This window comes from Syngnathus acus, chromosome 14, assembly GCF_901709675.1.
Source record: "Syngnathus acus chromosome 14, fSynAcu1.2, whole genome shotgun sequence".
NCBI classification, from domain to species: domain Eukaryota; kingdom Metazoa; phylum Chordata; class Actinopteri; order Syngnathiformes; family Syngnathidae; genus Syngnathus; species Syngnathus acus.
In genome coordinates this window covers 2,128,091-2,142,871 of record NC_051099.1, presented here as the reverse complement: position 1 = coordinate 2,142,871, position 14,781 = coordinate 2,128,091, and the positions used below count along the sequence as shown (strand labels likewise).

Below are 14,781 nucleotides of genomic sequence, written 5' to 3'. Positions count from 1 at the left end.
CTTGGGTAATTGACGTGCACGAGCGCATAGAAAATGCAGAAGTGAGGCTTTGCACAAAGCAAGCAAAATCCCCCAGCTTTAAGCGACACTGGCAGTTTGACTTGTGGTGACGCTCGTGTTTGAACAAAAGAAGCCACACAAGCGCAGTAATCCACATTTAAAGACACGTTATGCCTTGAGATAACAGCTTTAACATCATTTCAATACTCAAACATCAAATGCTGTTCCCAAGTGGTTCCACAACCTTTACTGAGCCAAGACACATATTTTACAATCAAGAAGAAGAATTTGACAACAGCACCAAACTAAAATGTCACAATAGTGAAATAATGATGATATCAATCGGGCCATCTTTAGGAGAACACAAAGCTGATATACCGATACTTGAATTTCCATGCCACCATTTTGAATTATTTTTCATTTATTTATGTACTATATTTAGTTTATTTATTTATGTGTATTTAAGTGTATTTATTTATTTTAGTTTATTTATTTATTTGTATTTATTCGTGCCCTGTGATTGGCTGGCAACCGGTTCAAAGACAACATTTTGTCCATGAAAATAGAAATAGACTGTTTAACGTCGACCCAACAACCCACAATAGAAGAAGCCAAAGACAAATCTGACATGGTTCCCCCATTCTCACCCCTGTCCCAGTTTATATGGTTTCTTTTTTAAGACATAGATGTTTTAATATGAATAATGCATTTGGCAAAGGAAAGAAAGGCCTTTAGCCGGACAGTTGAGGAGAAAAGGCTTCATTGTCTGATTGAAGGTCAGGGGTCAAATATCGATTCCAAAGAGATAACCAGACAATCGATATCACCAATATTTGAGCAGGTCAGAATGCTGATGTGTTTTAAAACATCACCAAGATAGTTTACAATTAAAAAAAATATCCAGCCCTGGACAATCCATTGTTGCTATTGAGTTGCCATTTGACGTCACTATTTTGTCTGCTATCAGTTTTAACAACTGTCTGTGAAATGCAATTTATTTCAACCAGCCACCCAAAGAAACTTAAAAGACTGAATATTGAGCCCCTAAAAATGAATAATAACATTTTACTGTCATGTCAAAGAATGACTTTTGTGTGCTTCGGTCACATTGCAAGAAGTAAAGCACATTTAATGTTCAGCTTAGAGTCATCTAATTGATTTCTTTTCATTTACTTCGAGAGGTCTGTACCGTTAGAGGACCAAATCATTTCTAACAACTCAAGATGATGAAATTATTTTCAATGTAGCATATGGAACGTCCCAACGACATCATGCACAAATTCATCGGCTGGTTCTGAATGCTAACGGTAGCAAGTTTGCTGCTGCTGCTGCTGAATTTTCCTGAACTTGTGTCTTTGTTTGCACAGGTAGGCTCTTTTTTCAATTGGAGTGCATAGCTCTGTTCAGCAGATGGATACAGAACCACTGAAGCAGCGCCATAAAATATGCTTTCCATTTCCGTGTTCAATTGTCAGCACTCCATAGAACAACATCAAATATTGAAAAGATGCCTTAACATGGGTCAGAAATTGATGGCTGTAGAAAGAAAAAGAAACGTGGCAGTTGCTAAGCTTAGACACTTAGAATTTGCCTTATTTTTTTTTAAACCATGCCTATTTTTTTTAAAACATTTACCTTATTTATGGGTTATTGAATGACCTCCTGGAACATCCACTATAATGACAATGAACCTAGATGTAAGGTAAAACTTGGAAATGTTCAATGAGTGCCATTGAGGAAAAATAATGATGTGCTTTTTAAATGCAAGCAGTAGAGAAAGTTACAAATGCATTCCTGATGCAACACAAAAGAGTGTCCACAGCTCCCCCGCTCTCCTCCATATACAATTCATGCTCGGTCACCTATGGCAACAGTGAAGTGAATTTCTCCCATGACAAAAGAATCAAGAGATCTTGCGCTTGACTGACAGTGTTCCACTTTTTCATAAGGTTTATTTGCACAATTGTGTCAATCGTTAAGGAAGCAGCAACGTTTTGACGCCGATGCGAGATGATAGTTCAGTGTCACTGCATTTGCCCACAGAACCTTCTTCAGATGATGCTGGAATTGTGATTTGCGCTTTCAGGATTTCTGAAAGCTGGATGTTTTTTTTGGGGGGGGGGGGCGGCTGTAGAAATTGCGCAGTCTTGTTAGGTGGGCGACCTGTGTTGGGGGGGGGGATCAGCATTTGTTTGTCAGCTTCCTCCATCAGCATCCTTGCCTTCTGTCTGACGCGTGCGCGCGCACCGTCGCACGCGCGCCTCTAAATCTAAAAGCCTCTTCTGTCACCTGCTGGCTATTTTATGAACTGCATCCTGTCTTCCTTAAAACCAAAATATCCATTTAACAATATCTGCTTTGAACTGAGAAAACAGTTGGCATTGATTCTGTATTAGAAATAGTCAATATAAAAATATAAAATATCGACTGCAGTGCCAAGCCAGAGTGCTGATTCACTCCTCCGAGTCTGCTGACTGGGAAACAACGCATGTGGTGGGTGGATGAATGTGTCTGTGTGGAGGAATTACACTGGAAGCAGCACTCAGCTTTGAGAGGGAGACAGTTGCAGGCCCACCAGCTCTCACAGTCCACCATACCAGACAGCCGAGCAGATGCTGCAGGCCCAATTTATCATCGGCTCTCCACACACTTTTACTGTCGAGAGAAATCGCTATGGTCCAGGCTGGCAGGCGTGGAAATCATTCATGCATGTAGGCATGATTAAAAGCATCTTTTGGAGTGTACTGGATCATGTCACGATTCATATGTTTTGATTGTCTTTTATATCAATCGATCATTTCATACATTTAACTCAAAATTGCATGTAAATGTGGAAGGTTGTACTCTGGCACTTCAAGAATGTTATAAGTGATCCAGGGTCACTAATGAGTGATACTATTGATTTCATTAGACTGCCTCCTCCATTGTGTAATTCATTCCAAACATGTGCTGCTTGGATGAATCAAGGATTCTTGTCAAACTTGCTCAGCTATCATGCAAGAGTAATACTAAAGGGATCCTAACCTGGCCAGTCTCCCACTCTCAGCGCTCCACTCACCCCCGTTAAACACCTTTGTCACCTTCTGCTAACTACAGACAATTAATCTTGCGTGAGTCATCCACTCCCTCCCTCCATCAGCACACGTCAATGTGTCCTGAGTGAAAATGACAAAGGTGAAAGTTACTTTATTAGGTATGCATCACCAGGGAGTGATTCCCTCCCTCCCTCCGGCAATAAGCAGTGCTTTTAACTTCCAAGAGCTGGAGGCAACCAATAAAGGGCAGGTGGAGATTAAATGACTTGAATTCCTTTACCACCAGCCGTGACCAAGACTGATATAGAAGACAAGCTAGGCTGAGTTATGAGCTGTAACTGGTGAAGTAGCAGCAAATAAATGACATCTCCAAGTCATCCGTTTTACAATGGATTTACTTTTAAAATACTGTAATCACTCACCATGAAAGTTTTGATCTGTGAGGGGAGGAAATGTCATAAACACTGTTGACAGATGTGCCAAATGAACTTTATGCTTTTTATCTGCTCTTTATTGGAAGGGAATGACAGCCAAGTGTCCCATTACTTTTGCTACCTTAAAAAGTAGGACTTTGTAATTCCTTCCTGACTGATTTGAATGTAAATTGATTTACTTTTCTATTATTTTTTTCTCTTTCTTATTGTTACAATGAATAATGAGTGCAATACAGTAATTGCAGTGCAGGCCATGTATCTCATTATTGTTCATTGCTTGGCAACCAGGGAAGCAAACTGTGACTAATTGTGCATATTTGTTGCCATTTCCTTTCAGAAGTGTAAATATATGCTGAGTGGAGGGTGCCTGAACCTTTTGCTATTCGCACTAACCCGACAATGCTTCATCAGATGCATCTACACCATTAGGTGAGTCACTTCCGGGCACTGCAGCCTGTTGCAGTGGCTCCGGCTCAACTTTATTTATTTATTTTTTCCTGCTTTTGTTGTATTTTTTCATTGTTCACTTTCAACTGCAAGGAAATAATTGCTTTTTCTAAAAAAAAAAATGAAGGCCAGTATAATCTTGTTTGGCTTGAAAGAGCAAAAGTGAAGCTCCCTGGAAATAAGATGTGAAGCAAAAAGTAAACCATTGTTTGATTTCTTTGAAATCTGGGGTTAATTACAGTTATTCACATTTCAACCCTTGTCAACACTGTGACATTTTGTGTCCGCATTTCCACTCATTTCTCTTCACATGGTACTCTGAAATCTTTTCTTGTATTCGTTTAAATCAAAGCGACGTCATCAAATGCACATTTTGGTCGAGATGGTCACCTTGCATGGCCTGATATTAGAAGTACATCTCGTCTGAATGCTCTCATTCGTCGAGTTACCAGGACAACAATGCGGGCCTCGGTATGCTCGTCTGTTTCCATGGTGACCACAGCAGTCTCCCTCAAAGCCAATGATGGAAATAAGAGTGTGACTGGATCTTTGTGCATTGTGCTGTCTTCTGCATGCCAATTTCTTATGTCGCTACCAAAACTCAAGCTGTCAACACGCATAAGACATAGCACACTCAATTAGTCACAATACAATGCAGTTTATAAATTATTAACGTGATCATCAGGTAGGATTAGTCTTCACTGGACTAGCGAAAAGAAATATTGTAGAGTAGAAAACCGGGATCAAGACAAATCCCCCAGCCTTACTTTAAAAAGAACACTTGCCCTTTATTTATTTTTTTTACCATTAAAACCAGCAGAGGGCATCATTCATGCATTCAATTCAGCTGCAAACACATCTGTCAACTAAGACAGACAATATTCAATATTCATTTCATAGTAAATTACAAAATGCAGCATCAATCAAACATTTATTGCCTTCAAGTGTACTTCACGGAACTTAAGGGGCTCTCTTCGATTTGCTATACCTGAAGCCCCAAACATCGTGATTTGCTGAGAATATCATCTCTGCTCAGATAGCATCCACAGATTTGCCGCACGCCACTGAACGCCTCCCTGCCGTGCATGACTCGCCAGTTGTCAATAAAAATCACCTGAAGTTAAAGAGATGCAAAAGTTGCAATCAGAAAATGTTCAAATCATGTCGCTAGTGAAAATGGTCTTACCTTTCCTGGAGTCAGTTTCATCCACAGCTCATTCTCTGCTCGCCTGAGTTCCGAGGTCAACTGGCGATGAGCCACATACCAGCGGCGAACAACATCATGAGGTATCGTGTTTATTACTGCTCGGTCAAAGTTGTTGTACCTGTAGCGGCGATAATATATAACTTATCTTCCAAATTAGGCAACACCATTGAAATGAATCCCATCAACATACCGAATCATGTAAAGCTCATTATTCCAAGGATAGACATTTAGAACGGGTCCAAAGCCAATCATGTGGTTTTGGTGGCTGCCAGTGCGTTCAAGATATTCATGTTTGATCGGAACATGCGAAAGCAGTTCAAAATCTTCTGGCGACCGCTTACGAAGACTTTTAGCTGCATAGAAACCATCGACAAGCAGATTCCTTCCACCGGTACCTTCGTGTTTTAGACAGTGAAAAACCTGAATTCTGTAGAGGAAAAAAAAAAAAAGGCAAATATTGTCAATGTCACATCCTGCCTTTGGGGGAGACCTTTTCCCTTTCCACTTACCCACACGGTTCTTGAAAATAGGTTGTGTCTGTGTGGCGGTCAAGATCCAGCTGGCTGTAGGCAGTGTCTCCTCTGGAAAAATCTGACGTGAAGGACCACATTCGTCCATAGGTCGTTTCCCTTGAAGAATTTGGGAATGAGGATGTGGATGCTTGCAAAATCAGTGAAGGAGAAGTCGGGTATACCTGATAAGACTAACCCTCTGCGTCACGGCCTCTGTGGCTTCGATTGTAGCGGGGACGTCATCCACAAAAGCGATCCCGTAGAGAAGGTAGTTCTGCAGGAACTTTTTTAATTCATCCTCGCTGTTCATAAATGCATCCCATTTGGAGGAGGCCACATGGGAGTTCTTATAAATGTCTGCATTCCAAAGGATGCGTGGCTGTACGGCGCTCTGCTTCTTTCCCTCGTAGCTGTTCTCGGCTAACCAGCTAAGGCGGTATTTGGAAGTGTGACCACCAGGCCCTTGGATGCACACAAGCAAAATTTGATTAGTTACATTTGTCGGTTTGGCCAATAAAATTAAACGAAATTATGAAAAGAAAAATGATGAATGAGCAGAAAATGAATTATGATGATGTCCCTTTAAGCGCTGATAGTAGACTTGTTGGCAAGTATTTTGTAAACTTACTTTATTTCTGGCAGGGTGTAGGCAGTGTTAAAGAATGAAGGGCAACATACCATTCACTCAAGTATGACTGTACTGGGTAAGCCATTAAATTAGAAACTTACCAAAGTCCACCTGGTGTTGTACGCTTCCTTTACTAATTTTTAAGAGTGCAACTTTTTGCATTTACTATTTATTTTAATTTACTCAAAATATTTCATTCATATCAGTATCTTGGAGGTGAAGATGTTGGTTGCATGCTGGCATTTTTTTTCTGAAAACAAGTGCGCAACTTCTGCTGTGATTTGGCAGTGTTAATAAAATAAGCATATTCAGAAAAGCATTTTTCAAACTGCGTCTCATTCATTTGTTTTTTATTTTAAAAATATTTTTATTATTTATTTTCTTATGGCCATTATTAAAAATGACTTACAAGTGAGGATAAGATCGTCATCTTCCACTTGGACGTGATCGGGCCGGATGTTGAGGTCGATACTTCCGGTGTCCAAGTTCCTCTGGTGCGTTTGGATGTTGAAGGACTCGGCAGAGCGGCAGTGATCCCTCAACCACACGTAGTCCAAATGCATCCGAGTCCCTCTGTACTCGAGTTCTGGTACATGCAAGTGGAGCAGACGCATTAGCAGCGTGTTTGGTCTTTGCAAAGTGTTCCATGAACTCACCCAGACAGTTTTCATGCAAGCGCGTAGATGCTGGTGGGCAGGCGTACCCACGGACTTGCTTCCCGTGTCTCCATAAAGTCCTATTCCGAGCAACTGCTCTTACGATCCCGCTAAGCGTCCCGATCATCTCCAATACCTCACAGAACAGGATCTGTGTAATTTTCAAATCATAAAAGTTTCAGAACTTTCGATGAATCACTGCGTCACCGGTGCCCCTTCGGTCTCCTCTCGCGCTTTGCTTTCATCAAGGCAAGTTTGTTATTACATGAGGTGGATCTGCAAGTAAAAGATGACTTGGATTAATTATTAAACACTTTGAGCTGTCATTTTATAACCGGATCCTGATGAACAAGTCCAGTGCGCATAGCAAACGGAACAATTTTGCATACGCAAAGGCCATCATGGTAGAACGTCCAGCATATTCTTAAAGACACAGACCCGATTTATAATTCGAGAAAACTGCGTTTTTAAAACACATATAACAACAGACCCTTTCTTGACAATTTTGCATGGCCTATTTGTTAAATCGGTATCGTTGTAATTCATTCTGTACAAACTACTAGTAGTAGGAGTAGTAGTAGTAGTAATCTACTGGATCAGTAGTACCAATGTTGACCACAGGACGGCACTATTTTGTAACATTACTTGTGAATCATAAAGTCACTCAAATGAGCAAACATCCATTCTATAGGATACATTCTTACAATGTAATATTTTCTGTTGTTATACTGTTTATGATTATCTTTGTAGTAGTATCCAGACAATTATAACATTTTGCAATGTGAGCCGTTTCATTGTGAGACTATTGAACGTCATCACCGCCCATGTTTCCTTCCTTTCCTGCAAAGGACCGCAGCGGCGTGCTGCCTTCAAATACATTCGGATATTATTTATTACTTTGGCTGTGAAGACGGGTCATTCCATATTTTGAAAGCTAATGCAAATCTATTTGTTTATGATTGTGTAGCCTTGCACTACATCATATGGAATGCTCTGTTATTCTAGTAATTCACATTAAAGCTTCAGACAAAAAGACATTCAAATAATAAATATGTGCTTTGTCAACAATGATGTACTTTGGCATTGATTATCTTTAATGCCTGTTTTGTAATGATCTCATTAGGTTAGGGTTTGGTTTTGTTTGCTTTGACCACACATTTTGCACGTATGTACGCAGTGTCCGTATTATTATTTTTTTGGTCATATAGCATGTGTGTATGTAGACATAAACGGCAGGACCTTATGAAATATTACAACACACTATCACAGAAAAAAGGACACTTTAGTTAGAGTGAACACTCAGATTTGGGATTTTGCGGTAAGCACTTGAAGGCAACACGAGCTCCTGTTTACTTGCTCTGTCAGCGGTGTCCCCGCCTGCAGTGGGTCTGTTGATCACCTGCTGCCGATCAGAACCTTGGACCTTTATCTCAGTGACATTATCTCACCAGCAGTCGTTATCTGCAGTTTCCTATCTCTCCGCATTTTTTTTTTTTTTTGAGCCAGCTTCTCGTGGACCTTGCACAGGGGGGGTTCACTGTGTTTTATTTTTTCCCTTCTACCGGAAAGATGACGCTAAAATCCAATAAAAACGAACCTGCTGTCATATTGGAGCCTGTGGACTCCGCCAGGACAGCCCTCTCCGATCTCTACCTGGAGCAGCTTCTCCAAACCAAACCAAAGACTGACAAGGTAAGGTTGATTTCGAAATACTCGGGTTTGTCCGTTTGCTTCCGGGGATGATCGGTGTTGTTTTGTCTTGTTATTGAGTCGAAATGACGTATATGCAGTACAATTCAACAGTGTGTTGTTGAAAGCTGAGTCACCTCTCCAGTCAGCCTGAACTGGATCCAGCAGACATGGCATAAGCCTTTTCCGCGTCTGCATTCACCTCCCAAAAATACACATGGAAACATGTGACAGCTGAGGGGTAAACAAGATTCTGGCACCAATAACTTGTGTCATAATCACGTCATCATGTTTTGCTTGCTAAATGAGCCGATTTTACAGCATTGCAGTGTTTTGCATAAAACCACATAGAAGCCTGTCCAAAACATGCACAACTTGCTTTTTAAAATAGATGATGGTGCAAAATATTGCAAGACTTGGGAATGGTGTGAACACATTGTTAAATGAAGGAAAAACTTGAACGTGTCAACTCAGCAGTGAGGGACTTGGGACATGACAAAAAAAAGGAAACTTTTTCCTGACCTCAGCATTTTTGGCTTCTGCATAATGCTGATTTAGTAAGTGTGGAGACTGCTGAGTGAAATGTTGATCAAGGGTCACGATCGTTAGGGAACAACAAGAAAAAAGTCAACTCAGCAAAAGACTTTGGCAAGTATAGGAAGATTCGAATTTAGTTGGAACATGACATGTTGTTTGTCCTTTTAATGGATAATTAAGAGGAATGGTTTAGTCTGAAAGGGCAATTACGTGTCATCTGAAATTTAAGACTCGGACTCCTTTTTGGCCAATTATTGATTCCCAACTCCTAGAGCTCTGTCGAAATAAATAATTAACGAGTTCAAATGTAAATCTCTTTTCAAGTCAGACTAGGTTTCAGGGATTATTGTTTGTCCCAATGCTTTGCCACACCCAACACGGGCGTTTCAAATGGGCCCCTTTATTGCATAACTGCGGATTGTTAGGGGAGGTTGCAGTTTTTCAACATCCTGACTCGAGCAAAACTGCAGAAGATTTCCAAGTTCTTGTGGCTTCCGCATGTTCTTGTTTATTCACACCACACAGTTAAGGACCAGTATGACTTCAGTGATTTTCACAGTGTGTCATTTCATCTCCTGGTGTACTCAAATATTTTCCCCTGACACCCCTCTGTTAAATCGCTCAAGGCCTGTAAATAAGTATCAGCTTTCATGGAACCAGATTTCCACGAATGCAACACTCAGCTGTTGTCTACCGTGTTTACAGCAAAATACAAATGAAATCCCAGGCATGGAGTTTAGCTGGCATTTTTTCCTCTTCTGTTTCTTATATTTGAGTAAACCTCAATTAAGCCACTTTATTTAATTGCTGGAAGCAATGTACTAATTTATTTGTGAACTATTGTGGGAATGCTGCAGTTATTTCATGACCTTGCCTAAAATGTCCAATGCGATTATGTTCTGCTCAGCACCTCTAGGGGGCGTACTTGCATGGCACCTGGGAATTACTGACGTCTTATTCAGCATAAAAAAAAAAAAGAATTCTTATGTGATAATTCAGTTTCTACTTTCTGTGTTTAATTAATAAATTTAAATAGTCTGAGTCATCTATTAACATACACAACAATGATTTGAGCCCTCCTTGTTTACACTTTCGGGGAGGGGAGAAAAAAAACCAAGATGTGTTTCAGTTCCTTTATTTGTCAAGTCCAGGTCACGAATTCGGCCTCATATTTGCAAGAAATATGCTTTAAAGATAACTTATTTGCAATAGTCATTCAAGACGGTTAATTTAATGTCACTTTACTGGTGGGATCCCTTGATGACATTGGTGGTATCCATGCATGACCACACGAACCTGTTGGAGCAGATCGTTGGATGTGTTAAATGAGGTGTTAATGATGTTGGGTTAATTTTTAACCTAGAACATGTGTTGAATCTGCAAATGAAACACTTGCAATTAGCAAAAGGCTTTCCCTGTAGCTGTTAGAAAACATGTCATAATGCAAGATGCCTTCATTTTCATTTGCAATATACATAATGATTTTTTTTTTTTTTCTCTGTCTCTTTTAAGCAGTTGGCTATGCAAACCATTGAGAGTAAAGGTGCTGAAGTTTATACCAACGGGAGTGCTGGATACGTGAATGGCACGGAGCTGACCAAAATGAAAGAAGTCGTGTTTGAAAAAAATCCCTCGGAGCCCATGGTATGTTTTACATTTGCAACATGTCCAGCCCCCCCCCCCCCCCCCCCCCCTTCAATAATATTGATTAATGTGGCTTGTCTCAACATTATATTTCTTTCATCTGCAGGGTGTCACTCTGAAAATGAATGACAAACAGAGGTGCACAGTGGCCAGAATATTGCACGGAGGATTTATACACAAACAAGGTAGTAAATCAAACATTGACCTGTGTGTGTGTGTGTGTGTAGGGGGGGGGTACAAGCTAAACAGGCTGCAATGACATTTTGATATATTGTTGATTTTTCTTCAAGTACACTTTAGGTTTCCGTACATTCAAATCACAGCAACTGAAAACTATTTGATGCTATTATTCCATGAAATGTCTTCATTTTTTTTTTAGGATCCTTGCATGAAGGTGATGAGATAGCAGAAATCAATGGAAAAAGTGTGACCAACCACACAGTTGATCAGCTGCAAAAGATTTTGGTATGTAAAGCCTAATAACTGCAATTCTCAAAGAGAATTACGCAAAAAAAAAATCTCCTTAAAATACATTGTGATAATCAACTGTGCCATATTTTTCCTTGCAGAAAGAAACCAATGGAGTAGTCACAATGAAAATAGTTTCCAACCAAAAGACTCGCTCCAAAGCCTGTGAGGTAATGGCAAACCTAAATAAACGGTGACTTCTTTGTGTAAAAAGTTGCTGAAAAACAGCTTTCCTCTATTCCATACATTTTTACTGCTAGGTGAATCGTCTCTTAATGGATAAAAATCCAAGGTGAATTTAGGAGATTTGATTAACTTCTTGGCTTAGTTAAACATTTGTGGTGACCACAAATAGTTATTCATTAATTTGCGACGAACAACGTATCCTTCATCAATGTAACCTTTGACCTTTGTAACCGATAACATGTAACAATTAGACGAGATATTTATTAATCCCTCAAACAGACTATACATTACAATTTTTGTAAAAAGCAACGCTGAATACGATATATATGTATTTATTATTATCAACACTGAAAGTTTGTGTCAACTCTGGCTTTGCAGACATACATGAGGGCCCAGTTTAACTACGACCCCTCGACGGATGAGCTCATCCCGTGCAAAGAGGCGGGGCTAAAATTTCAAACCGGTGACATCATTCAAATTATCAACAAGCAGGACCCCAACTGGTGGCAGGGTACAGTCGAGAGCAGCGCGGCAAACTTCGCCGGACTTATACCGTCGCCGGAGCTCCAAGAATGGTTTGACTGATCCATTTGAATTTTCTAATGTTAATGCGATGAATGTTTTCATATGATGTCACCCACAACTAAACAAATTTGACAGGAGAGTGGCGAGTAAGAGCAAAACCAAAGACGCTCAGTCCTGGAGCCCATTTGGAAAGAAAAAGAAGTGCAAAGACAAGTACCTGGCGAAGCACAGCTCAAGTGAGTTCATCATCAAGATTTGTTTTTTTTTCGTTGCGGTTTTCTTACAACCAAATGTTTTTCCAGTTTTTGACCAGTTGGATGTCATTTCCTACGAGGAGGTTGTCCGTCTCCCTGCTTTCAAACGGAAAACTTTGGTGCTGATTGGTAAGTGGCCATTCTCAGAATAAACAGAACGTATTTTTTTAAACAGTGATTCATATTTTGACTGCAATGTTTTAGGTGCACCCGGTGTAGGGAGGAGTCACATTAAAAATTCATTGCTGACCAAATATCCTGAGAAATTTTCTTATCCTGTCTCACGTAAGTAAATAAAACATTTCTATCGTGCCCTAAAAGCTACACGATTGAGTTTCACAATTTGACTCGTTCATCAGACACCACCAGATCGCAACGTAAGGATGAGGAGAACGGCCAGGAATATTATTTCATCTCCAACGACGCCATGACCAAATGCATCTCAGAAAATGCGCTGCTGGAGTACGGCAGCTTCCAGGGAAATATGTTTGGCACCAAAATTGAGACCATCCAGAAGATCCACGAGCAGGGCAAAATTGCTTTGCTGGATGTAGAACCGCAGGTTTGTATTATGAGTCACTCAGTTATGTTATCGTTTGAATGACAGTAAAATCCTGCATGTGCAACATTTTTAACCACATGGTCTTTTTATTTCTTTGCAGACGTTGAAGGTTTTACGGACTGCTGATTTCGCTCCTCTTATGGTCTTCATCGCGCCCACCAACACAGCTTCTCAAGTGAGACATCCTTATCGTAATAACCAGATTTGACTCCGGTAGCTAATATTTTGCTTTTTTTTTTTTTTAATCCTAGACGGAAAACCTGACAATGATCCAGAAGGAGTCGGACGAAATCCTGACAGCCTACAGACACTTCTTTGATTTGATCATAGTCAATAATGATGTTGACGAGAGTGTGAAAAGTGTGGAAGAGGCCTTGGAGAGGGTCACTTCTACTCCACAGTGGGTGCCTGTCTCCTGGGTGTACTGATAAATGTTAGACTCCAGCGTGATATCTTATTTGTTTCACTTTTTTTTTCATTTTAAAAAAAAGCAGTGCAATATCACTCCTTACGCAAAACCTCTGAGTTAGTGAGGTCCCAAGTCTGAATGGGTTTATTTTTGGTTCATGTTAATTGTCAGAAACGTTTTTTTTTTTTTTTGCACGTGTGCATTTTAGAAAAGCAATATTTAGGAAGATTTATATCAAAAAGCTGAGAACTTCACCTGGAATGTTTACTATTTGAGATCAGTTAGTTAGAGGTGCCATACAACTTTGTTATTGTGGGTAAATATAAAATAGGACCGTAACTGTGAAAGAAATCCTCCCTTTTAAATCACAGGGTTTTAATATTGCATCATAACGTCATCATTTTCTCAACAGAACAGGACTTGAAAGCATTGCAGTCAATGAGATTACCTGTCAAAACGGTCACATGAAATTGTATACATTACCTCCTAGGCAGTTAAGAGGCAATTTTACCAATATTAAATTGATCAGCTCTGTTGCAACTGCTTTTTTTGATCATATTTAATCTATGAACAATGAACAGGAACTTTCAGGATACCAAATGCTAGAATACATCCATGATCTGAGGTCTCATGTAGAGTATCAATAGTCACAAAAATCAGTCATTTTAACAATATTCACTCATTCAGAAGGCATCATGTGTTCACTCAAAATCTGTACTGTCTATCAAAGTACTGTACAGAAATTTTTTTTTCTATCTGCTACAATATTACCTAATAATTGATATAGTTAATATGCAATGTCCAGTAATTTCATGATCAATTTCGTTTTGTGTCAGTATGTTTTCTATTGCATTTGTGGGCTACTGTTGTGGGAATTTGGCATCTTATGTAATGTATTGTTGGATGATTATTCATGACAAGATGGGACCAGTAATAACTCAAATCTTCAAATCCAGACTTTGGCCTCCCTGTGTGGAGTTTGCACATTCTCCTTGTAGGTTTCTCCACAGGCTTCCTCCAACATGCATGGTTGAATCACTGTTTTACTGTCATGTTAATGCTCTTAAGGTTTCTGTAATTAGACAAAACATCAAATTCAAACTGCAGTAACGAGTATTAAATTAAAGCTTGTTTGACTGTGTCATTAAAATCTGTGTATTATCTCAACCATGTATCCATCCATCCATTTTCTGCACGACTTATCGGTTTCAAGGGGACGCTCTCCCGCAGCTGACTTTGGGCTCCAAAAAAAAAAAAAAATCTCAGGGCACCACTACAGCATCAGTGACCCACATTACAAGCCCTTTTGGAGAATTTGTTTTGGACCAAGGTCATCTGACTACACTGCAGCTTTCCATAGAGCAATACCTTCAGAACTGTCCTCCTAAGCATAAAGATAATTACGCATAAATGCAGTACTCTCAGAATAATCTTTCAGGTTGTTTCTCGTGGATTTGCTCAACAGTGAACCACCACTATGGACACCCACTGTGCTGCTGGCCACGCCCCCTTTCAAGGAACGCCATTTTGTTGACAAATCTCGTGACAATCCAAATAAGCTTCTTTATGTGCGCATCCGACCCTGCAA

General features: G+C 39.9%; 2 protein-coding genes across 4 annotated transcripts; one reads left to right on the top strand and one right to left on the bottom strand.

Moving 5' to 3' along the window:
- Positions 1-4,710: 4,710 nt before the first annotated feature.
- Positions 4,711-8,651, bottom strand: tmlhe (trimethyllysine hydroxylase, epsilon). Of its 2 annotated transcripts, none has more exons than XM_037269145.1 (8): positions 8,517-8,651; positions 6,920-7,195; positions 6,673-6,849; positions 5,818-6,097; positions 5,633-5,752; positions 5,314-5,550; positions 5,103-5,241; positions 4,711-5,030 (listed from the first exon to the last, which is right to left on the bottom strand). In XM_037269145.1, the coding sequence occupies exons 2-8, from the start codon at positions 7,044-7,046 to the stop codon at positions 4,899-4,901; spliced, it is 1,212 nt and encodes a 403-aa protein (XP_037125040.1). In that variant the 5' UTR covers positions 7,047-7,195; positions 8,517-8,651; the 3' UTR covers positions 4,711-4,898. The 2 variants fall into 2 exon arrangements, with proteins under 2 accessions (XP_037125040.1, XP_037125039.1); XM_037269144.1 differs by lacking the exon at positions 8,517-8,651 and adding an exon at positions 8,273-8,399.
- On the top strand, positions 8,295-14,360 carry mpp1 (membrane protein, palmitoylated 1). 2 transcript variants are annotated; one of them, XM_037269140.1, is made up of 12 exons: positions 8,295-8,611; positions 10,658-10,789; positions 10,896-10,974; positions 11,169-11,254; positions 11,359-11,427; positions 11,822-12,018; positions 12,104-12,204; positions 12,271-12,351; positions 12,427-12,507; positions 12,582-12,784; positions 12,885-12,959; positions 13,036-14,360. In XM_037269140.1, exons 1-12 carry the CDS (start codon positions 8,489-8,491, stop codon positions 13,210-13,212), a joined length of 1,404 nt encoding a protein of 467 aa, XP_037125035.1. In that variant the 5' UTR covers positions 8,295-8,488; the 3' UTR covers positions 13,213-14,360. The 2 variants fall into 2 exon arrangements, with proteins under 2 accessions (XP_037125035.1, XP_037125036.1); XM_037269141.1 differs by having other exon boundaries at positions 8,458-8,611; positions 10,661-10,789.
- Positions 14,361-14,781: the final 421 nt, after the last annotated feature.

Coding starts and splice junctions, on each gene's coding strand:
- tmlhe (XM_037269145.1), bottom strand. CDS start 7,046: ATGATCGGGACGCTTAGCGGGATCGTAAGAGCAGTTGCTCGGAATAGG. Junction 6,850..6,919: donor CTTGCATGAAAACTGTCTGG/GTGAGTTCATGG, acceptor TGCATGTACCAG/AACTCGAGTACAGAGGGACT. Junction 5,242..5,313: donor AATGAGCTTTACATGATTCG/GTATGTTGATGG, acceptor TCGCCGCTACAG/GTACAACAACTTTGACCGAG.
- mpp1 (XM_037269140.1), top strand. CDS start 8,489: ATGACGCTAAAATCCAATAAAAACGAACCTGCTGTCATATTGGAGCCT. Junction 11,428..11,821: donor CTCGCTCCAAAGCCTGTGAG/GTAATGGCAAAC, acceptor CTGGCTTTGCAG/ACATACATGAGGGCCCAGTT. Junction 12,960..13,035: donor CCACCAACACAGCTTCTCAA/GTGAGACATCCT, acceptor TTTTAATCCTAG/ACGGAAAACCTGACAATGAT.